Source organism: Muscardinus avellanarius, assembly GCF_963383645.1.
Source record: "Muscardinus avellanarius genome assembly, chromosome: 1".
Classification (NCBI taxonomy): Eukaryota; Metazoa; Chordata; class Mammalia; order Rodentia; family Gliridae; genus Muscardinus; species Muscardinus avellanarius.
In genome coordinates this window covers 216,866,125-216,890,662 of record NC_137786.1, presented here as the reverse complement: position 1 = coordinate 216,890,662, position 24,538 = coordinate 216,866,125, and the positions used below count along the sequence as shown (strand labels likewise).

General features: G+C 40.7%; 1 protein-coding gene across 1 annotated transcript in view; it reads right to left on the bottom strand.

Annotated features, from left to right (window-relative positions):
• HSD17B12 (hydroxysteroid 17-beta dehydrogenase 12) overlaps positions 1-16,755 on the bottom strand; it is a gene marked incomplete at both ends in the record, with an annotated part of 190,309 nt that extends 173,554 nt beyond the window's left edge. The window contains one exon of the mRNA XM_080692845.1: positions 16,596-16,755. Within this exon, the coding sequence (XP_080548971.1) occupies positions 16,596-16,755 (160 nt within the window). The remainder of the gene's footprint in view (positions 1-16,595) is intronic.
• Between the last annotated feature and the right edge of the window lie 7,783 nt (positions 16,756-24,538).

Here is a 24,538-nt window from a genome sequence, read left to right as displayed (position 1 = left end):
GAAGGCAATCAGATATTTACTGAATCAGTTAAATAAGTATAGGAGTGCAGCGAGAACTCAAGATTAGATGATATAACTTCCCTGATATTATCTTATTCGTGTGTGTGTGTGTGTGTGTGTGTGTGTGTGTGTACTAGGGACTGAAAATCTAGGGACATTCTACCTTTGAGCTATACCCCCACCCCTATTTTATTTTTAATGTTGAAACACGGTCTCACTAAGTTGCTGAGGCTGGCTTCGAACCTATGGGCCTCCTGTGTCAGCCCCCCAGGTATATGAATTTCACGCATGTGTGTATCCATGATGAGTCACTCCTCATATGAGACACGAGTATCACGTAAAGGGCAGAAATGATAGTAATATAAAAGTGTAACAAAAAATAAAGAAGAAACAGAGGCATCCAAAGTTAAAACTGGTAGTAACAGCTTTCCTATTATTCTTCTCATGCTCACCTTTGACCTGTCATAAAGAATCAGATTCTTTTACTAGTCAGTAATAATACTATACCTTAAGTACAGAATAGTTCTCTTTAATATCAATGAATGTTTCATTTGTAAAAACAGAAGGCAGGAAAATATTGCACAACACATGCTTTTTTGTTCAACATTTGAATAAGCAAAGTGTGTTCCGTTGAGCAAAGGCTGAGTAAATGACTTAAATCTCTCTTCTCAGAAGGGCTACTCCCACACACAGTTCAGTTTCCTTGACCAGCCACAGTGTATGTCCAAAGTCTTCAGAGACTGAGAGGATTGATTTCTTGTGGCCCTACAGCCCTTTCACACTTGGCCCTTACATTACTGCTATGCCTGATACATACATAAGGCTCTCTCTCTTGGCTCTTGAAACAAACTCCACATCAGTCAGGCTATATCTCCTCCAGGGATAAAAGTAGAATCGATGTCCGTAGGCTCCATGTATTTTCGCTCCAGCTTTTCAGTCACACACGGGACATTTCCTCACCATTTCAATTTTTTAAATAAAGGATTATATACTCCTGAATCTTTAACCATATAATTAATGATCTTCCAAACGAGGACTATCTGAAATGGGTTCCATAACTCTTATACTTAATAATACATGAATAGGAGGAAACAGCAGGGTAATACTGCCCCTCATTCCCCAGAGAAATGAACACTAGTGACTTTATACTGACTTTGGAACAAAATTTAAAAAATATAAACTAAGGACAGTAACCTAACCACATATTCACGTACCCATCCCACTTTCACATCTTCATATCTAGTCCTGAAAATCCCCACATTATCAGTTACTTGCTAAAAATAAAGTTGCTTTTTGTTGTTGTTGTTCTGTTATGTTTTTGTAGTACTGGGGATTGAACCCAGAGGCATTCTACCTCTGAGCTACATCCCCAGCCCTATTTTTTTATTCTTTATTTTGAAACAGGGTCTCACCGAGTTGCAAAGGGCCTCACTAAGTAGCTAAGGTTGTCTGCGAACCATAATCCTCCTGTCTCGGCCTCCCAAATGCTGGGATTACAAGTGTGCACCACCATTCCGGCTTATTGTGTGTGTGTGTGTGTGTGTGTGTGTGTGTGTGTGTGTGTGTTATTGGGGATGAAACGCTGGGGCCTTCTACCTCTGAGTAGAATTTGGAACACTAAATTCCTAAGAGCCTCAGTAAATTGCTGAGGCTGGCTTCGAACCTACAATCCTCCTGTCTCAGCCTCCAAAGTACTGTGATTATAGGCATGCACCACCACATCCAGCTTATTCTTTATTTTGAAACAGGGTCTCACTAAGTAGCTAAGGCTGGCTGGGAACCTGCGATCCTCCTGTCTCAGCCTCCCAAGCACTGGGATTACAGGCATGCGCCACCACGCCTGGCCAAAAATAAAGTTTTTAAAGTAACTGGAAGTAGACCATCCTAAGAAACTTACTTCAAGTTAATAAAAAAAAAAGTATTCCTGAATCATTTGTTAATAGTTTTTAAAGAGTAACAGCAATAAGACAATTCTCACACACCTATATTCTTTGGTTTTATAAAATGTACATGGGGCACATAAACAATTTTATGGTCTGATATGGACAGGAACTCAATGATCTCAATCAAGAATGAGATTTTTTTCTAGTAAGACTTGCATTATATTCTATGTTAAAATCTTCATCCATTTCAGTATTCAAATGAACAGGAACCAATTAAGTTTACCCAAATTTAGAGTAAAACTTTAAGTCAATTATAAAATTTCACTCAAAACAAGAAAATTTCCCTCCTCTTCTGCTGAAGGTGTAAGTTAAGATACTGCAAGTGGCAGAATAATTTTAAGAACAGAATTTGGTGTCTTGAGGCCAGCAAGAAGTGCAAGGTACCTCTAGAGAGGGTGGAATCAGTGGCTCGAGCTGGCATCAGATCCCAGGTCCTTTCCACCTTTCAGCTCTGCAATCAGCAATGTTAGTTCTTCCCCAGTGTGTTCCCTCTGCTGCCAAGAATGTCTGCTGGCATCCAACACCCTTCCTTCTGTCTCTCTTTTAGAAAAAGGAAAGCCTTCTCGGAAGCCCTCTCATTGGCCAGAACCATAAGATGTCCATCCCTAAACCAACCAAGAGCTAGGCGAGAAGAATCGCTAAGATGAACCTGAACTGACCATGATGTGTCAGCTGGGGCTGAGAAAGTGGCCAGCCTACTGAAGTATATGGTTACCCGGTACAAATTCAGTTTGTCAACAAGCAATGAACTATTCGCCACAGCTTCCCCAAGTGTTACATTCACTTTGTGCCGATCAAGTGGAAATCATCTTCCATTCAGTAGATCAGAATTAACTTATGAAAAGGAAGAGATTAACTCATACTTCAACATAAACACAATTCTGTGAGGTCCACTCTGTACTTAGCCTGCAGTCATCAGTATTTATAGGAAATGTTAAAATACTTAAAACAGGACAATCTATCAATGATACATCCTGGAGTGGAGATGACAAAAGCTCTACTCACAACAACAAAAACTTATAGATCAACGTATGCCTCCAATGTGCTGTATTTCTTTTATTCTCTCTAGGCATGAACTCCTCTACCCTCTCCTCAAGCCTATGCTGTTGCTTTGTTTAAAGAAAATGAAACCAAATATAAATATTGTGATAGGAATTATAGCTAAACTGGTGGTGTCCTGCCCTTGCCCCTCTGGTCACACCATTTCAAATGAATCTTTGCTCAGAAGACTTTCTCAGTTGGCTGAAGCCAACAACCAAGTACAAGTACCCAGTAGACCCAAAGCGCTGTGAACACCCTACCAACAGCCCTGGGCTCCCAAGGTTCCTGTTGCCCAGCCCCACTGAAATAACTCAGAAATGTGGTTTCTGCACTAGCTCCAGAGTTGTACAATGAGAATAAGCTCCAGCTGACCATGGGTCTTTACAGTGTCCCCCTTACTAGCCAAAGTCTTTTCTCTGGCTTACTTCCTACCAGTATTTCTTGGGCTTGTCTTCCAAATCAACTGCTTGCACTTGAATCCCTGTCTCAACATGTGTCTCTGAGAGAAGCCAAACTAAGACAGAAACACCACAGGATAGAAATGAAAATGTTTCCACTTTAGGTAATATTGACAAATAATTTGCAAATTTTCAAAGGCTACATTTTTAAGCAAATATTATTTGGAAATGTGTTTATACAGAGTATCAATCTTTGCTATATATTTTTTTAATTTTTTATTGGTATATTATATTCATACATCATATTGGGGTAAAAAACTTGTGTGTACATACCTGTACACATCACTGATTTAACCCCTACCCATGTCTTTGCTTATTTTTAAAAACTAAATTCAAAGTACATTCTGGAAAATATTTCCTCACTTCAAAGATGATTATTTCTTGCCAGGTGTGGCAGCGCACACTTGTAATCCCAGTACTTGGGAGGCTGAAATAGGAGGATCACAGGTTCACGGCCAGACTCAGCTACTTAGTGAGGCCCTTTGAAACTTAGTGAGAAACTTACTGAGACCCGGTTTCAAAATTTAAAGAAAAAGAAGTACTGGGGGTGTAGCTCAGAGGCAGAATGACCCTGGATTCCATCCCCAGTACTGCAAAAAAAAAAAAAGGGTGTTATTTCTGCCTTAATGTCATAATTCATTAGAATATTCCTTAAATAAAATGATAACAATTTAAAAAAACTTTAAAGAAGAACTCTCTAAATATTTTTTAGCCTGGGATGGGAATAGTGGGGTATTGAATAAGAAATAATGAGAACTCATAGTCATCTCTTCTAATAATAATGTTTATAATAAAATAATGGGGTAGTTATGTCACACTATGAAAATCTTCCAATTATACTACAGCTGAAATGACACTGCACTAGCAATAACTTAACTAAATCTTCAATTCATTACCATACCATTGATACATGTTAAAAATTAAATTGAAGCTTAATATACTTCTTTAACACAGTGGTTAAATCAATTTAAATTTTAGTTCAGAAACATCACTTATATTAATAAAGTTGTAGAAAAATCTGTTTTAGTTATAACCTAAAATTGGCATAATTGGGTAATTACTTCAAAAAGAGAATCAGGTGTTGATCACAACACAGTTGCAATAAATCCCAAAATAAATCTTAAAGCAAGCTGAACCTTACATTATGATTGAGTCATGGGACGATTCTTTTTCTAGGTTTCTAACTGAAAATGAATATGGGGGGTGGTAAAGGCCTACAGCCTTGTATGTGCAAGAAGCTTTAAACTTTGTACAGAGCTTCAAAAGACTCGACTCTGAACTTTGAGTAAGCACTTTTAGATAAGTTTTACAGATAAAAAGAACATACTGCATGATCAAAGATTCCACAGCTAATAAGTGGGAATATGAACTCAAGTTTGTGAGACTCTAATGCACTTTCCACTATTCTTCCTCTCCAAAAAGGAAATAGTAAATTGATTTACCAAACTATAGCATGAAGTGCTATATAAGATCTACTCAAACTCTTTAAAAATAATATTCCCCCTTTACTATAATGTTACATATTAAGGTGCCAAACTTTTCTATAGCCTATAAACTTCAGCATATACCTTAGGATAATTATAAATGATGGCCGAAGCCAGGCATGGTGGCGCACACTTGTAATCCCAGTACTTGGGAGGCTGAGACAGGAGGATCACAGGTTCAAAGCCAGCCTCTGCAAGAGACCATGTTTCAAAATAAAAGAATAAAATAGGTCTGGGGGTATAGCTCGGAGGTAGAAGGTCCCTGGGTTCCATTCCCAGTACCACCAATAAATAAGTAAGTAAATAAATAAATAACGGCTGAACTAGAGGATTTGGGTAAGTAACTTAACATTTGGTTCACTCCAGTGTTCATCTGTATTTAAGATTACATGACATCCACACAGAAGCTGTCAGGAATCAACCTCATTATTTTCTTCCCAAAGCCTGTTCCTTCTCTTTGTGTTCTGTCCGTACTCGCAGTCTTCCTGAACTTTGCCATCCCCTTTATCCCCATGATCATACATTTATAATAAGAACCCATGGCTTCCACCTTCTCTCTCTTTCAGTCCCTGAGCCCATTCCCTTAATCCAAACCACCATCCATTCCCCAATGCCCGGTTTACTACCACCTCCCAGGTCTCTCCATCCACATCCATTCTCCAGAATACCAAAGTAAACCATCCAGAATATAAATTTGATCGTGACATTTTGTTGCTTAAAACCTGTCTGTGAGCTACATTCGAATATGTGTAGAAGTATGAATGTAGCATGGTCAATCTGGACACTCATCGTTTGGGGGGGAGGGGAAGTGAGGAGTGCACCAAGCACTGTCTGAATGTATGCCATTTTCTATATGATCCACATAAAAATAAATAAAAATTAAAAAAATCTGTCCATGACGCTACTGTCATTAGGATAAGCAAACCCCTTACATGGCCCCTGGTCCTCAGGGTCTAGTCTCCTACCTAAATCTTATTTCTTGCCTCTCTTCTAGAATTTTCAGACTCAGTAGTCTCCAGTTCCTTGAATGTTCTACCTCAACACCTTTACCCAAAGTGTTTTTACTGCTTGAAATACTCCCTTGTGCCCCAACCCTTCTCATCTGCCCATCTCTAATTTACCAATGCAATAGTATGTAGTGGCTCAGAGAGAAGACAGACTTATTTAAATCCCAGGTGGTCCTCCACTTATGAGCCATGTGACTGTGCAACTCGCTTGACCTGTTTAATATTTGGGCTTTCTTTCGATAAAATAGGAACAAAATAGCACCTATTACACTTTCTGGAGCTGTTTATGTAATTTCTGTGTGTCCTCTACTGGACCAGTAGAGGTAGAGGTCATGGATCTCTTGCCCACATTCTGTTCTCATGCCCATTGCTGGGTCTGGCAAATATGTTGTACACAATGGACATTTATGCTTGAATGAATAAACACAGAATTAGCCTATAATTCAGTCCCTATTTAACTATCTAATTATGAGAAAATATTAAGTATAGAAATCACTGGAAGTTTCAACACTATTATAAACTGAGCCCTAGTACCAAGAATAGATATCTGCCTAAAAGCCTGCATGGGTAATGTACAGCCTTCTTCTAGGGCAAGCTTGCTCACAGTCCAGTGTTTCCCAAATAAAAGGCATCTTAAGAATTATTTTGTTTAAAACACATTTTTCCCTCACAATCTTTTTTGTGTATGTATATGGTACTGGGGATGGAACGTAGTGGCATTCTACCTCTAAGCTACACCTCCGGCCCTTTTTGTTTTAATTCTTTATTTTGAATCAGGGTTTCACTAAATGGTGGAGGGCCTCACAAGTTGATGAGGCTGGCCGTGAACTTACAATCCTCCTGTCTCAGCCTCCCAAGTACTTGGATTACAAGTATGAGACACCATGCCAGGCTCTCGCAATCTTTTCTTAGAGATTCTGGTTCAGTAGGTCTGTAATGAAGTCCTAGAATCTGTTTTTAACAAAATACATCTGACTTGATTCTTATGACCCAGGTGAGTTTGGATCCTGCCACTGACATAAAAAGACCTTTTGCATTCAAGCAACATTTAAGGAACACTCCAACTTCTGAGCTCTCGTGCATGTTTTTCCAAATTACCTTAAAATCACCTTTTTTCAGAAACCGTGGCAGAAAATCGCAAAGAACATGGAGCCTGGAGTCAGAAAACCTCGATTCAATTTCTTCTGCCATTTACTAGCTGTGTAACCCTTACACCCATCACTGCAGTCACTGTGTCTCCCCTGGCCCTGGCATAGTACATGGAAATAATAAAACCAACCCCAACCTGCCTCTGCCTTGCAAGGCTGCTGTGGGAATCACTCGAAAATACTTTGAAAGGGCTTTGAAAATTAAGATGTCATCATTCTGGTAACAGTTCATAAAGTCAGCCTCCCCTAATTCAGAATGTGTGAATGTTGTCCAGTGTGATGTAGAGGGGTTTTTTGTTTGTTTGTTTATTCTGGCCTTCACATTCTCCATAGAGACGTCATCACCTCCTCTCGCATGACAAGCAACGATAGGTACTGGAACACATAGATAAGCAGTAGCTCCCTGTTCCACCGCAAGAGTATTAGATTGAACATGCAAGATTAGGGGAGCTTGTTTACTGCATTCACACTGTTTATGTGACAGGACTGGAGTTTCAGCTGTCATTAAAGCAACGCTGCTGGCAATATTTCTATTGGAAGCTAGCTTAGTTGTGAGCAGTTTAAACCAGTCATTAGAGAAAAACCAATCCAAAGAATGCGTTTTCTACATACTAGAAATGTTAAGGGTATTTTAAAACGGGTTATTTAAATTTCTAAGATACCGTATTCTTTCCCAGCCACCTTGAGGAACATATACTGAAACAATACAGTATTTCTTTGGCAATTTGGTATCATCAATAAAATGAGTAGTTTGGACTGAGACTGTTGGGAAGAGATATTGGATCAACCATTTTAGTTTGTACCAAGACAAGAAATGAACATGTTTTCCCCCATTCTTAATGTCTACATAGGGTGCACCAAGAACACGTGGCCTAACGCTGCCCTTGAGGGCTACAGAGGCACATGCTATTTCTTTACAATTTCAGGCTCTTGTACTCGAGAGCTGTTTTTTTCCAGATGCAGTTTGCAGGAGTGTGATGAAGTACAAGTCGGCCAGCATTCTCAGTGTTTACAGGTTAAATATCCAAGTTTTCCAGATTTTAGAACATTTGTATAGATTTTACCAGCTGAGCATCGGTAAGCCACAAATCTGAAATCTGCAATGCTCCAAAAATCTTTAACTTTTTAAGCGCCATATTATCAAAGGGTTTTAGATTCGGCCCATTTCAGAATGAGGACCCTCGAGGGGGAATCGCCTCTGCCACTCCTCTCACGCATCTGTGACAACAGCATCCATGACTCTTCCATCAGAGCCTGCTGTCCATCATTCCCGTCATTGCTTTTGATCAATCCACCATAGATGTAGCCTCCAATTCTGCACTTAGTCACTGAACGGTCTTGTCCAGCCATCCTCTAACGACATGCATCATCATGAGCAAGTCCTTACCTCTTCCAGCACATGTTTCCTTAATAGTTCAACTGAAGAGGCTGCTCTGCTCACATCCCTTTTTTCTTTTTCTTTTTTTCTTCTTTTTCTTTTTTTGAGGTACTGGGATAGAACCCAGGAGCATTCTACCTCCAAGCTACACCCCCAGCCCTATTTTTTATTCTTCATTTTGAAACAGAGTCTTACTGAGCTGCAAAGGACCTCACTAAGTACCCGAGGCTGTCTGCGAATCCCAATCCTCCTGTCTCAGCCTCTGGAATGCTGGGATTACAAGCGTGTGTCACCACATCCAGCTCCTCACATCCCTTTCTGTCTTTCTTTTCAGTTATTTCACTATTATTCTCTCCTGCGTCCTGACTTTTCCATTCTATTGAGTTTCTTATAAAATGGCTGACTGAACTTCCCTAAAGACTGAGAACTAATTGCAACATTCATTTCTTTCCATGAAGCAAACTACATACTCAATGTTCTGTGTTTAACTTCCTTGCAGGTATTGGCTCTGTACACTCAACAGTCCGTGCCTTTACTATCAAAAGATTTTCCAGGAAATTTGGTTCCATGTCACTAGTAATTTTAAAAGTCTGAAGGTCCTAGAAGGCTTGGGTCTACTTCATCAGGCTTAAAAACAAAACAAAAAACAAAAAAAAAAAAAAAAAAAAACCACCCTGCTTTGATCAACATATACTAGAATTTAACTTTCCACTAATTTCAGCCTTTTCAATTAGTAAGGTGTTATTAAATTTTAGTTGGGAAAAGAAAAAAGCTTTCTTACTCAAGGAAAATCTATTTGCAACAATTTTGTAAAGAAAATTTGGGGATGAATAACAAACATATAAAATTCTATTGATATTTAAGTATTTACTAAGTGTAACAGAATGTTTAGTTCTCGACAACAGTTTCCTAAAGCCATAGGTAAAGAATGGTTAGCAGTGCCACTCAAAAACAGATTTTCTATCTCATTGCATTTCACTTTCACAACTATTATCATGACTTTCCCATCATAACTCTATAACCGATCTTTGTCTCCCCAGTCTTAGTTTAATTTCAGTTTAGTGATTCAGTTGTATGGTACTTAAGGTTTGTAAAACAAAGAGTAAAAAAGGTGTACTTTGCAAAACAAAACAAAGCAAAACACCTCAGTTCCAATTAAAATACACCAGTCACTGGGTAACATTACATTGCACTCTTGAGGAGCTTAGAGTGTAGGACAAATAAGGTGATGCATACCCTCATGTATGCAAGCATGTGCACACACAGACAACTAAGCTAACAAATGTGGGGAGCAACCTCAAAAAAAGAATAAAATAAGCATTATGAAGGCTCCCAAAGTACATGACTTCTATCTAGATAGTCCCCAAGGGAAGAAAAAATTGATAATCTGCACTCTGAAAAATGGGTGAGGAAGAATAGGGAACAAGAGAAAGAGCCCCAAGGACAAAAAAAAAAAAAAAAAAAAAAAAAAAAAAAAAAAAAAAAAGCACACCGGCCACTTGATGAATTTGGCCCTCTGACATAATTTATCTGGCCCAAAGAATAAAATTGAGAAATTTGCATCACCCTTAAAAATTAAGAAATTTCCCAAATGGAAATCCAGATTTGGGGTTTCTCATGAAAAATAGGCAAGACTTGTGCCAGCACTGTTGATGGGTATCCTGCCTGGGGCCACACGGAGTATACCACACCTCATCAGCCGGGCAGGATTCTGATATGTATCTACCCCCGTCCACTCTTATTTTCTTTACCTGTCTAAAGCACCTGAATTTGGCATCCATCCCTGATGTAGACCTGGGTAACTAACAAGGTGGTGACATGATTAGCAAAAATAAGGGAATCCAACCCGGGCGTGGTGGCGCACGCTTGTAATCCCCGCGCTTGGGAGGCAGAGACAGGAGGATCGCGCAGGTTCGAAGCCAGCCGCGCGCACTGGCTTAAGAGACCCTGTTTCCAAATAAAAATGTAAAAATAGGTCTGGGAGTGTAGCCCAGAGGTAGCAGGGCTTCCAGGAACCCCAGTACCACCAAAAAAAAAAGGGGGGGGGGAATCCAAAACAGGTTGGAGAGAGTAGAAAAAGTTGGATTTTGAACATAGTAGGACTGACGGTGGGCATGGTGGTGGACACTTATGATCCTAGTAATTAGGAGACTGAAACAGAAGGATCACAGGTTTGAGACCAGCCTCAGCCAGTAACTTAGCAAGACTTTCAGCAACCTAGTGAGACTCTGTTTAAAACAAAAAAAAAAAACAAAAACAAAAACCAGGGCTGGAGATATAACTCAGAGGAGATAGAACACTTCTTGGTTAAATCCCCAGTCCCAAAAACAAAAGGTAGTATAGAGTCTTTGATAACCATCGGGAAATGAATATGCCACAAGTCATGTGAAATTCAAGAAGAAAGTCTAGAAAGAAGACAGATGTAGACAAATATAAGAATCATCTCCACAGGTTAAAGCGACAGAAGATATCACATCAGCCAGCATTTCTATAGCATTTACTGTATATATCAGGTATTATTCTAAGCGTAGTATATCCATTAAATCACTCAAATTCATTGAATCTACATTGCAAGCCTATTATCCTGACTTTGCAGAGGAGGAAACTGAGACACACAGAAGTTAAGGTGACACAGCTTGTAACTATCAGAGCCAGATTCAAAAGCCAACTGTCTAGTTCCCAAGTGCATACTAGGAGAACTTCTTCCTGAGCTTACAATCTACATTTTGTTCTCAGACTAAATAATTTCATTTTTAGAGTTGGGGAGGCCGACATTTCTTAGATTTGGAACTATTCAGTAACTTAACGTAAAAAGAGAAGGTAACCCACAAAAACACAATATCCCTTAATCTTAAGAATACTGAAATAGATATCTTATTCAACAAATATTTTCATTTCATAAAATACGTGTCAAACTTCCTAAGTACAGACACTGTCCTATGTGCTGAGATACCGAAGTGAACAAGAAGACAACAATCCTTGCCTTCATGGTGCTTAAATTCTAAAGGTAGAGACAAACAAGGAACATCACAAATGAGGAGAGTCTACAGGATGAGAGATAGGAAAAGCCGAGCAGAGGAGGCATGGGGGACAGAGGAGTGCCACTTAAAGGAAGGAGAGGGCAGGTTCCATTTGTGAAGGTGAAATGGGAGCAAAGGCATGAATGAGGTCAGAATTGACCACTGGATATCCAGGGGGAGAAGGAAAACCAAAGACCACAGATGGCAGTGCAAAGCCTGTTCAAAGAACTGTAAGAGGCACCAGGCACAGTACCAGTACCAGTACACCAATACCAGTACCTGGGAGGCTAAGACAGGAGGATTGCAGGGTCAAGGCCAGCCTCGGTAATTTAGCAAGACCCTGTTTCAAAATTAAAAATAATTTCAAGGCCAAACTCAGCAATTTAGCAAGACCCTGTTTTAAAATTAAAAATAATTAAAAAAAAAAAAAGATCTGGGGGGTACTGCTTGGAGGTAGAATGCTCCTGGGTTTACCTCCAGCAGGAAGTAGGAAGATAGGAAGGAAAAGTGAGCCTGGCTAGAAGGGAAGGAGTAAGAGTAAAGTGGGCGATGAGGTCAGAAGGACACGAAGGCAAGAGGTTTAAAATCTTGTCAAATGCCAGGCAATGGATTTGGGGTTTTAATCCAAACAGGATGAGAAGCCACTGGAGAGATGTGGGCAGAGCACCGCATGATCTGACTCAAGTTTCCAAAGATCACTCTGGCTTCTGCGTGACAATCAGGGTAGGGGAACCGAGGTTATTTTGAAGTTAGAGTCAAGGGGATTTCCTAATAGTCCGCAAGTGGAGAGGAAGACTCAAAGATACCTCTAAGGTTCTCTCACATGTAATTTTGAAAAGTTGCATAACCAAATTTTCCAGTACATTCTCTAAGTCGATTTTCTCTAAGTTCATTTACTAAGGGGGTGGGTCATATACAAAGAAACTGATTAGTAAATCTTGTCACCAAGCAAGGAATTCTACAGTCACACTGACCACTCCAAATCCATTTGTTTATGACTTCAGAGTTTCAACAGCAATTCTACAACCACTGCTTGGTTTCAACAATCCTTTCTCTCCAAAGAATACTTTGTACAAATAAAAGATATTCTTAAATATTTCTTGGTGGCCATAAAAACACACAAAAGACTACACTGGAACCTCATTTACTTTGCATTTTATTGTCACAATAATCCTGAAAAGTATCATCCCCATTTAGAAGATGAAAGAAGTTCAGCTCAGAGGTTAACTATCTTTGCCCAAGGTCAAAACATTTAGCAGCAAAGCCTCCCCAGGTCCATGGATGCCAAAGCCAATCTGTTAGTCATCTAGACTTTTACCCAGTGGAAAACCCAAGAGGCACTAATTCTACCTGTTCAGATTCTTAAGTTCTCTAGCCTTGCCTCCCTTCTTCCCTTGACTAGGGTTATTTAAATAGTAGTATTTTTTGCATGATGGTGGTAAAGGCTCAAGCGTTTCAGAAAGAGAACAGCCTCCCTGGAATTGCCAATTAGAGATAGAACAAAAGCTTTTGCTAGATAAAAAGCAACAAAACAAGCAAAATATTCTTTCTGATACAGATTTGTGGCAGGCTTCTCAACTGTCATGCTATAGTGTTATAGTTACCTTGAGAACGTAATAACCCAGTTTCGGGGTTCTTTCAAAAACCCTCTTATTTGTCTCTGGTAAAAGAACTTCCCACACCACAATGATTCGATTTTCCCCGAGAGAAATGGAGTCTGAGAAATGATGACCAACAAGTGCTTGAAATTGGCCTCCCTTACCATGAACTATAAATTAGCTTTTGTTAAAAGAAGCAATCTTAACTGAGATTATCTGAATAACATGGACCAGTCATCCCTATACAGCAATATTTTCTCATGTAGGGTAAGCAGCAACTTCAGGGAGGCCATTAGAATAAATTCTGTTTACAATTGCAAACTCAACAAGGCTATCCTTCTGTTTCAATTCCTTTCAACTGCTTCCATTGCTCTTGAGACATAGGTTAAAGAGCCTGCCTTCTGCCCTTCCTGCCTCTTCAGTCCTATGGAGCATCATGCCCACCCTTTCCAGGCTCCACTCAGGCCTCCTTTCATTCAGGCCTTGCTCTTTCCTGCCTTCAGAATTTAACACCTGCTATTCCTCCTCTTAAGAATGTTCTTCCAGCCAGGCATGGTGGCACACGCCTTTAATCCCAGTACTTGGAAAGCGAAGATGGGAGGATCACGGGTTCAAGGCCAGCCTTCGCAACTTAGTGAGACCCTGTTTCAAAATAAAAATAATATAGGGCTAGCTCTGGAACTGCTTCCCAGGACAGCTCTGGGACCTAGTCACTCCCAAACTCACAGAACCACATGCCTTTTCTGCCCTCCACAATCTGTACATTTAATTACAATTTGCCATCTCGTCGGACCTTGATCAGCACTCAACAGTCATTTTAGTGAAGAGATTAATGAATTTAAAGTGTTATCATACTCCCCTTCAAACCCAATGAAGGCCTTGCTCATTCTGCCTCAGCATTCATCTGCCTCAGATGACTTACGCACATGAAGAGACTTAAGAGTAACAAAAATAAAGTGCACTATCAACGTAACATACATTACTGTTGACGATTTAAAATATTTCATTGATTATGGAGAGGAAAATATTCAATGGGTAACAGTAGTGCAAAGCTGGCAATGTCTCCCTAATGCTATCTTCCACCAACATTATTCAAAGGTTGCACAGGAATAAACAGACTCTTGAAAAAAAAATTTTTTTTTTTTTTTTTTTTTTTGGTGGTACTGGGGTTCCTGGAAGCCCTTCTACCTCCGAGCTACACTCCCAGACCTATTTTTTTTTTTTTTAATTTGGAAACAGGGTCTCTTAAGCCAGCGAGGCTGACTCCGAACCACTGTGATCCTCCTGTCTCCGCCTCCCAAGCGCGGGCATTACAAGCGTGCGCCACCACGCCCAGCTTGAAATTCTTTAAGGGGACCAAATTATTAGTACTATTTGCATAGAATATTAATTCAAACTACCATAACTTTGCTTCGACAAATTATCCATTTTTAATCACAATTTAATCCTAATTATTTAAGTGGCACCTCCGCTAGTTTTCATACCATTTAAACGGATACAAAAAACATGTTTAAAATGTTCTCATCCTACTTTTCTTTGTTTCTCAAGTTTTCCTGGGTTTGGAAACACTAGGGAAGTAGTTTTAAGATCCAGACCACATGTCAATAATGTTAGAAATAACTAGTTGATCGCTTCTGCCCAAACACTTAAAATTTAAGATTTTTCCAACAATCAAAAGTAAATTGAACTCAACAATATTTCGTTTCAACAATGATACCACAATCCTATCTGCAGCTCCAATGTCTAATTCAAATTTCATTTCTAAATCTTCTATAAACCCTTCCCTATTTGATCAGTTAGCCTTCTCAATGCAAGTGTTACTTATGAAATGCCAACGTTACTGGACTTGTACTACGTAGTTAGACACTGATAGACTGGACTCATCATTTGAGTTCTTAGCCAGAATGGCCAATTTTAAACAGTTTTTTTAAAAAGTTATCAACCCTAGTCTTCGATTGCAAATTACATTTTTTTATCTTGATAGCCGATTCCCTGTGGCATTACTGTCTTGTGTAACTGTTGCCTGAGTCCACAAACAAGTTTTTCCAGCTGACAAAGAAATTGCACAAGTCAGTTGTGAAATTATAATTTAACTCTAATCAAGTCCAGAACTATTTTTTTAGAGACTATCAAAGGAAAACAAGTGATTGTGAAAAGTATCATAATGTCAATTACTTCCACAATTATCACGTTGCGGAAAGATCTGGCACACTCATTTCTACATGAGATGTTTTAGCCTAATATTTATGTTGCTGTCCCAGAAGGTCAACTTACTATGCCTTTCCTACCAAGTTGTTTAAATGTGTGTTTTTTTAAATGAACAAAGTAAAAAACGTGGTGTAACACTATTTTTGCATCTTATTTAATCTTAATCTGCAAGCAGCCACAAACCACACCAAAGGCAGTAAAATGCTTAAAAAGTGAACATGCCATTATAGAACGCCAAAGTGAAGAATCGCATAAAAAAAACCACAAGCATATCATAAGCAATCATTTTTGTTTTGTTTTTTAAGAAAAAAAGGCTAAACAGAGGAAAAGTTGGGGGGAAAAAGCAGGGGGGTAGGGGGAGCCGCAAACGAGTAGTTTACGGATCTGTGTGTGTGTGGTAATGGCGACTGAACCTGGGGTGGTCTATCACTGAACTAGATCGTCTGCCCTTTTTAATTTTTTTTTTAAACAGGATCCCGCTTAATTCTAAAGGCTGGCCTCGAACTTGCGACAATCGTGTCTCAGTCTTGAAAGTACTGGGATTCCAGGAGTGCCCCAACGTAGCTGGTCATATTCTCTTGTCTGACTTTCGCCCTCCATTGTTTAAAAATTCTTCAACTGGATGAAAAATTCTCCCAACTGGATGAAAAGTAGCTCCAACTTCGTGGGGCTACTTTTTCCTATAAACGTCATTCTGCAAAATATTTCTCTGCATATTAGCAACATGAAGAGCTACTGTTTTGGGGCGGAGTAGTTCTTGTCACTCACTGCGACCCCGGAATCGATTTTTAAAGGGGGCTTGGTAAAACAAGCTGATCCGAATAACTGAGGAGCCACGGTTCCCCGCAGATCAGAGCTGCTGAAACCCAGCGTCTTGCATCCCTAACAAGTCCAAGGAATGCTTTTCATCCCTAGCACAGGATCGGTTTTCAAAAACTTTTATTGTAAAGAACTCAGAAGGGGCGGACCAAGGCGGCTAGCAAGTCCGGTGACTCTGGCCACCAATCCTAAACATTTAAAGCACACAAGCCCCAAAGAGTCAAACCAGATTTTTTTTTTTTCCCAACTACCAAACTGCACTTCAGATTCCGAGTTCAGCCAGGAATGTACTTGGTATATCTAAACTCTACCAGAAGTCTAAGCAAGCCTACAATGGCTAGGGCGGGTGCACCAGACGCAGAAACCTGGGGACGGAGGAGAGCTGGAGAGGGTGATGGCCAGGCGCCGGGCCCGGAACTGGTCAGTGCTGCCAGGCCGCGCCGACCGCGGTCAGCAGCTAGAGCGAGGGCGCCGCGCTGCATCCGACTCACCTGCCCATTCACCGAGCCCCGGGCCGACCCCCGCCACGTTACCCACACCCCAGACCCGAAGGGCCTCGAAGAGCGAGTACGCGACGCGCAGGGTCAGGTAGGCCACGGTGCCCGCGCCCACCCAGTACAGGAAGCAGGCAGCAGGGAGAGCGCTCTCCATGGCTTTCGAGTAGGCCTCACTACCTCCGTGAATGAAAAAAACGAATGAATGAAGCCAGCAGGAGGTGCCCGCCGTGACGGAGCGGACGACGCTAGCAGACGCGTTTCCTGGAGTATTTTGAGCCTAAGTCCCGCCCACGACGCCATGTCTGTACCGCTATTGGTTATCTTCCTCTCCTACTGCACACAGCGCGTCATCCATTGGCTAATATCAGTTTCACGGCCCCGCCTCCGCGCCCCGCCCGCACGCAACGTGCGGCGGTTCGGTTCTAAGCCTGTGGGTCGCTCACCTGCCAATCAAGTTTCGGCCCCGCCCACTACGTCACCAAGGCCTGCAGGATTCCGCTCCCGGGAGGCACTTCTCACCCCACCAAAGGGCCCCAGTCTCTTATTGGCTGCGGCTGTCCTCGCGACTACGGATGACTGAGCTCGGATTGGCCAGTCCAATCCAGCCAGGTTTAGCTTTGGTTTGAAACCGGAACGGGATCTGAGAAATGCTGGCGAATAGAAAGTGTGTAGTAAGAAGTGGGCGTGGAGCCAGGGATTTATTTTCGCCTTTATATTAAACACTTGCATATCATTGTTAGTGTGCTGTCATTGTTCCCATAAACTTTCCAGATAAAGGCTTGGAGCCTCTTAGTTTCCAAGCCTTCCCCTCCGCACGCAATCGCTCCGATTCCTGATGGACTTCTACCCGCTCGCACTGAGCTTTAAAGGTCTAGTTCCCAACGATTTGGAGTTCAAGGCAAGTAGTTTGATGGCGTCAAATAAGGCTAATACCCAACGGCATAAAAGCCGTAAGGTCAATGAAAACTAGGAACGCAGCTTGTGGAACAATTAGTTTGAAAAGGGAATCTACCTTTTAAGTGACCCTGAGAGGATTTGGAGATTTTTAATTTTACTTTTCTTCTCCGTTTTTGTGCAAAGAGGCAGTGGAGTTGTGAGGGGACGCAGAGGTGTGCTGTTCCAGTAGTGGCCTAAGACTACTTCAGCCAAGTTCCAGAAGGAAAGAAGGAAAGGCCGCGAGGTAAGGAAAAGAAATTCCTCACTCCAAGATTTTCTGTCCTTTCCTAGCATGGATTTGGACTCACATAAGATACCTAAAATTTATTCTTAGTAAGGGCTGCTGGTTCAATACTTCAAGGCTTTTCTTGGTCAAGCAGTAGTAATACTAAAAGGCAACAATACAGTTTATCTGGAAGCCAACTTCATAGTTTTAAAACAATTGGTTTGAATAGCTGGGCGTTGTGGCGCGTGCTTGTAATCCCAGAATTCGGGAGGCTGACACGGAAGGATGGGGTTCGCAGCCAGCCTCAGCTACTTAGTGAGGCCCTCTGCAACTTAGTGAGACCCTGTTTCAAAATAAAGAATAAAAAATTGGCAGGGGGGGTGTGTGGCTCGGGGGTAGAATGCTCCTGGGCTCCATTCCCAGACCCGCAAAAAAATAAAAAAATAAAAAGAAGAAAAATAAGAAAGAAAGATTTTATTTGAGCCTTATCCCTGCTGTCCATCCCCCAATTCTTTCTCCACTCTTAATCAGATTTGATACAACCATAAACCTGGAAGTGTTCATAAATTGGTAATTGGCAGAATTCAGCCGTATGAGTGGAGGTGGCACCATATTTTGTTTTAATTGAATTTGATGTCTGTGGCTGGGGCTGCTGCTGTTAAGCAAAGTACCACCACTCCTCTCCCGTAGCCTCTTCCTCTTCCTAATTTCATTGCCTATAGTGTAGCTCCAGATTTATACATTGCAGCTCATCGCTGTTCACCACAAAATACCCTCAGTTCCATTTTCCTTAGGATAGGGTGGAAGACAAAAAGGGTTCTTATAAAACAACAATACGTGTTCTTGTTGTACATGTAAGTATGCATGTGGCGGGTAATAGCATCCATGATCACCAGAGATGCTATGCTATGAATCCATGGGATCTAGAACAGTGGCTGGAACCTAAAGGAACCCAACAACTGTTGAATGACCAAGAAGTAGGCCGGGCGTGGTGGCGCACGCTTGTAATCCCAGCATTTGGAGGCTGAGACAGGAGGATCATGGTCCGTGGCCAGCCTCAGCTACTTAGTGAGGTCCTCCGCAACTTAGTGAGACTCCGTTTCAAAATAAAGAATAAAAAATAGGGCTGGGGGGTGTCGCTCAGAGGTAGAATGCCCCTGTGAAAATTCCTTCAGCATATATTAATATATTATTGTGTTCTACTTCCATGCCAGTCACTGAGCTGTATACTGGGTATACAGTAAGGAACAAATGGTCAACTCTCAGTCCTCCTCCCACTCTACGATTCAACAGTGGCTGACCCGTTTTATCTTACCAGTTGCTTCTTCCCAGAGTCCTTTGCTGGCTCCTCTTACTGGTCTCCAAATGATGCAATGCCTTCTTGCTCAGACCCCTGTTCTCTTTACTTCTCTATACAATTCTCCTACATGATTTTATCTGGTACCTGAGTTTTTCTTGTTGTTTTGTTTTTGTACTGGGGATTAACCCCAGGAGCATTACACTTCCAAGCTATCCTCAGAGCCCTTTTTATTTTTATTTGAAACAGGGTCTAAGTTGCCAAGGGTCTCCTAAATTGTTGAGGCTGTCCTTGAACCTATGATCTTTCTGTTTCAGCCTTCCAAGTACTGGGATTATAGATGTGCCCCCACTGCACCCTGCTAACAGGAATAATCTTTATCAAAAATGTACATATTTAGCTGGGTGTGGTGGTGCATGCTTGTAATCCCAGCATTTGGGAGGCTGAGGCCTGAGACCGGAGGATTCGCAGACAGCTTCAGCTACTTAGTGAGGCCCTCTGCAACTTAGTGAGACCCTGTTTAAAAATAAAGAATAAAAAATAGGGCAGGGGGTGTGGTTCGGAGATAGAATGTCCCTGGGTCTCACCCTCAGACCCACACACAAAAAAAGTACACATTTATACCATCCTGTACCCCATTAAGATGTATGACTATAATGCACCAATAAAATTTTTTAAAAATTTAATAAAAATATATACATTTTATTCTGAGCACCTCAGCCTCCTTTTCAGAATATTGTTTTATCTACTAAAAGAAATAACAGTGGAAGGCCAGGCATGGCCGCACATACTTGTAATCCCAGCATTTGGGAGGCTGAGACAGAAGGATTGTGGTTCAAAGAAATAACAGTGCTTTCCACAAAGTAAATTACTATGTGCCTTAGAAGCCCCTTTTGAGTTCAGATGATCATACTTGGAATTGAACAGCAATCTTTTGTCTCTGAATAAATTTTATGAGTCTCTGAAAACTTTAATGTATACAAGACCCTATACTGCTGGCCCACTCTTATTCATCAGTACTCTGTACTAAAAAGTAACAGATAGACAGAAGTTAACCTAATATGTGAACCCATAATAGCTTCCCAAAGAGAAACCATTATTACAAAATTCTGGGCTTCGGTGTCAGGTCATCTGTGACCAGATCCTGACTTCACCTCTTATTAGCTGTATGATTGTACATAGCCTTAACCACTAAGCATTCAAATCCTATGTCAGTGAAGTGGGGAAAATGCTATTTAATCAGTAGCTGTGATTGGCAGACAGACATTGTATTCAAAGCGCTAAGTACTAATCTTATCCCGATTTTGCAGATGAGCAAGCTGAGCATTTACTAATGAGCAAAACTTGAAGCCTTTAAATGACTTTCCTATGGACACTGAAGAGATTAAGTGGCAGAACTGGGATTCACACCAAAAAGGTGTGGCTATGAATACGACTCCAAACCAGTTCAGAAAAGGACACATAAAAAGCTAATAACTAAAGCCGGGCGTGGTGGTGCACACTTGTAAGCCCAGCATTCGGGAGGCTGAGACTGGAGGTCGTGGTTCGCTGTCAGCCTCAGCTACTGAGTGAGGCCCTCTGCAACTTAGTGAGAACCTGTTTCAAAATAAAGAATAAGCCGGGCGTGGTGGCGCACGCTTGTAATCCCCGTGCTTGGGAAGCAGAGACAGGAGAATCGCGCAGGTTCGAAGCCAGCCTCGCTGGCTTAAGAGACCCTGTTTCCAAATAAAATATAAAAATAGGTCTGGGAGTGTAGCCCGGAGGTAGAACGGTTCCATCCCCAGTACCACCAAAAAAATAAAGAAAGAAACAAAGAATAAGGAATAAAAAAATAGGGCAGAGGGTATAGCTTGGAGGTTGAATGCCCCTGGGTTCCATTCCCAGACACACACACACACACACACACACACACACACACACACACACAAACAAAAACACAACAACTAAAGGAGAATTTAAAAAGTCTCTAGGAATATTTAGTAATTTAGTTATACAAAAAACATACTCAGACACAACTACATTAGATTTCAGGATCATTTATTTAAAAGAACCACAGTTCAGAATAGTCTTTAATATGCAAAAAGTTAAGCAACAACATCGTATCACATTAGTTTACCCATATTCCCATTTAATTTGACATTCACTTTCAGTATTTCTGTAAATTGAGCTTTAAGTCAGATTTTCATGATGAATTCAAGAGTAGTTCCATATAGTGAACTGGAGAATTTCATAGAAGCTCAGAATTTTTAAGGATACCATCATGCTTAATTAATTGGGACGAGAGCTGAGTCCTTCATTTGGCTGTTTAACAAAACTTACATATTCTTGACAGTTCTGTCTTCTATCACATCCTCAGCTGTTTATAAACAGGGTTCATATTGAGCCTTTAAATTCAGTTGTCCAGTCCTGAGTGGAGGGAAAAAAAAGTCTGTGATGAACAAACCAATTTAAAAGAAACCGAATCTTTAGCATTAGAAATTAAGAGGCTTCCAAAAAGTTAAATATTTAATTTTTAACAAATAATATTTCATAGGGAAGAAATAGTATGTCTCAGTATTGCATTATCATTTTTAGAGTGGCTTTACATACGTTATCCCATTCAAACATAACAACAACAACCCTACTTTTCCAACAAGGAAACCGGCTCTTTAAGTTGAACTTCTTTGGCAAGGACCAAGTTAGTACAGCAGAGCTAGTTCTAGGAACAAGCCATCCAGAAAATACCAGGGCTCTTTCTACCCTACCACCTATTTAGTAACAGAACTTGGGCTCACACTTCATGGAGACTTCTGTAAATATACCTCTCAAACAAAATGAAATCAGCCATTTTGAAACGAGATTCAAAAGACAACTTTACTATTTTCCATATTTTTTCACTTCAGAGGCTCACAGAATTACTTCAAATGGAAGAGTATGCCACTCTATTTCCTATTCACACTAATAATGATTAGCAATCGTATTATACATGTACTTTTTTTTTGGTATTAGGGATTGAACCAGGGGCTTTCTACATCTGAGCAGCCCCCCAAATCCTTTTTATTTTTTATTTTGAAACAGTCTCAATAAGTTGCTGAGGGTCTTGCTAAGCTGCTGAGGCTTGCCTCAAACCTGTGGTCCTTCTGTTTAGCCTCCCAAGTTCTGAGACACCCAGCACATATATCTTTTTTTTTTTTTTTTTTTTTTTTTTTTGGTGGTACTGGTGTTCCTGGAAACCCTTCTACCTCCGGGCTACACTCCCAGACCTATTTTTACATTTTTTTTATTTGGAAACAGGGTCTCCTTTTTTTTAAAAAAACAAAACAAAACAAAACACCTTGGATGTCTGAGTGAATATAACTCCCTGGCCGGGCGTGGTGGCGCACGCTTGTAATCCCTGCGCTTGGGAGGCAGAGACAGGAGGATCGCGCAGGTTCGAAGCCAGCCGCGCACACTGGCTTAGGAGACCCTGTTTCCAAATAAAAATGTAAAAATAGGTCTGGGAGTGTAGCCCGGAGGTAGAAGGGCTTCCAGGAACCTCAGTACCACCAAAAAAAAAAAAAAAAAAAAGGGTCTCGATCCTCCTGTCTCTGCCTTCCAAGCGCAGGGATTACAAGCATACACCATCACACCCGGCTATCCATGTATCTTTTTTAAAGTAAAAACTGTAGTCAAGTGCAGTGGTACACACCTGAAGCTGAGACAGAAGGATCAAAAGATTGCCATCCTCAGCAATTGTGCAATACCCTGTTTCAAAATAAGAAATAAAAGGCTCAGAGATAGAATTCCCCTAAATTTAATCTCCAATGCAAAAAGAAAAAGTGAAAACTGTGATCATAATTCATGTTTTTCTCCACTCAATAATATACCACTAAGAATACCATCCTGAAATCTTGACACATTAACAGTGTTTTGGGTTTGTTTTGGTTTGGTTTTGGTGGCACCAGGGATGCTGTACCCCCAGCTACTGCTCTAGCCCCAACCCTTTTCATTTGCTTAAGTTTTGAGACCAAGTCTCACTGAGTTGCCTCAGTTGGCCTCTAACCTGTGTTTCTTCCTTCTCAGCCTCTCAGGTGCTGGCATTCTAGGTGTGTCACCCCACCCAGTCTGATCTTCTTGATAGCATCAGCAGATCTGCTCACTTACCCAGAATGCATCCACTTTGAGAGAAAAAAAAAATAGTGCTATGGTAAACAAACCAGTTTAAAACTAGGTGAAAGGGAAAGCCATGATCATTTATGAGCATCATTCTGCCAGACAAAACCCAAATTTTAGTTACGCAAGCAAAGTAAATAAAAGAGGGCTTTCCAAAGTTTTTCTTCACTTGAATGCTTACTTTAGCAATGGATTCAAAACTTGCTACCTTTTTTTATTTTTTATTTTTTAATTTATTTATTTTTTGCGGTACTGGGGATGGAACCCAGGGTCACTATACCTTCGAGTTACACCCCTAGCCCTATTTTTTAAATATTATTATTTTCTTTATTTTGAAACAGGGTCCGTGAGTTGCACAGGGCCTAAGTATCTGAGGCTGTCCACAAACCATGATCCTCCAGTCTCAGCCTCCCGAATGTTGGGATTACAAGTGTGCGCCACCAATCCTTGCCAAAGCTTGCTATCTTTACCCATTTTTCTTTCTAAAAATTCTAGCTACTTTTTCTTTATTACTTTTGCCAGGTTTCTTCCTTTCTTCCCTTTATTATTCTTATAAAATATTGATGCGTGCAAAAGATTGTATAAAGATTACATACTGTAGTGAACTCACCATGCAACTCAAGAACCTATCCCATATGTAATTTTATCACAAATATATGAAAATGTATAGAAAAAATATATTATTTAGTTGTGCTTATTTTTAGCTCTATTTAATAAGAGCATAATATATATAAGTGCACATCTGTAATCCAGGACTGAGACATGAATTCCCCCACCTGCTAAAAGTACTGGCTGCTGATGGCTCACAGCTGTGGCTCTCTGGGAATTGCGGTTGGGCAGGGCGAGATGCTTGCCTCATACTCTCCCTTGACATATCAAATCTTGACACATTAACTGATTTTCCTTATTTTATTGTTTTTGTTTTGGGGATTGAACCCATCTGCGCCACCACAATGTATTAACAACATACACTGAAAACTTCATTCTGCCGGGTGTGGTGGCGCACGCTTGTAATCCCCGCGCTTGGGAGGCAGAGACAGGAGGATCACACGGGTTCGAAGCCAGCCACGCGCGCTGGCTTAGGAGACCCTGTTTCCAAATAAAAATGTAAAAATAGGTCTGGGAGTGTAGCCCGGAGGTAGAAGGGCTTCCAGGAACCCCAGTTCCACCAAAAAAAAAAAAAAAAAAAAACCTTCATTCTTTCTAAAATGACTGCTTCTGTTTTGAGAGACACTAGTTTTGCTTATGTTTATTTCAAATGCTTTGAGAAAATTCCTATGTAACTTTAAAAATTCACTATATATCAGTCTTTGTGTGTATGTGTATATATAATGATATACACATTAT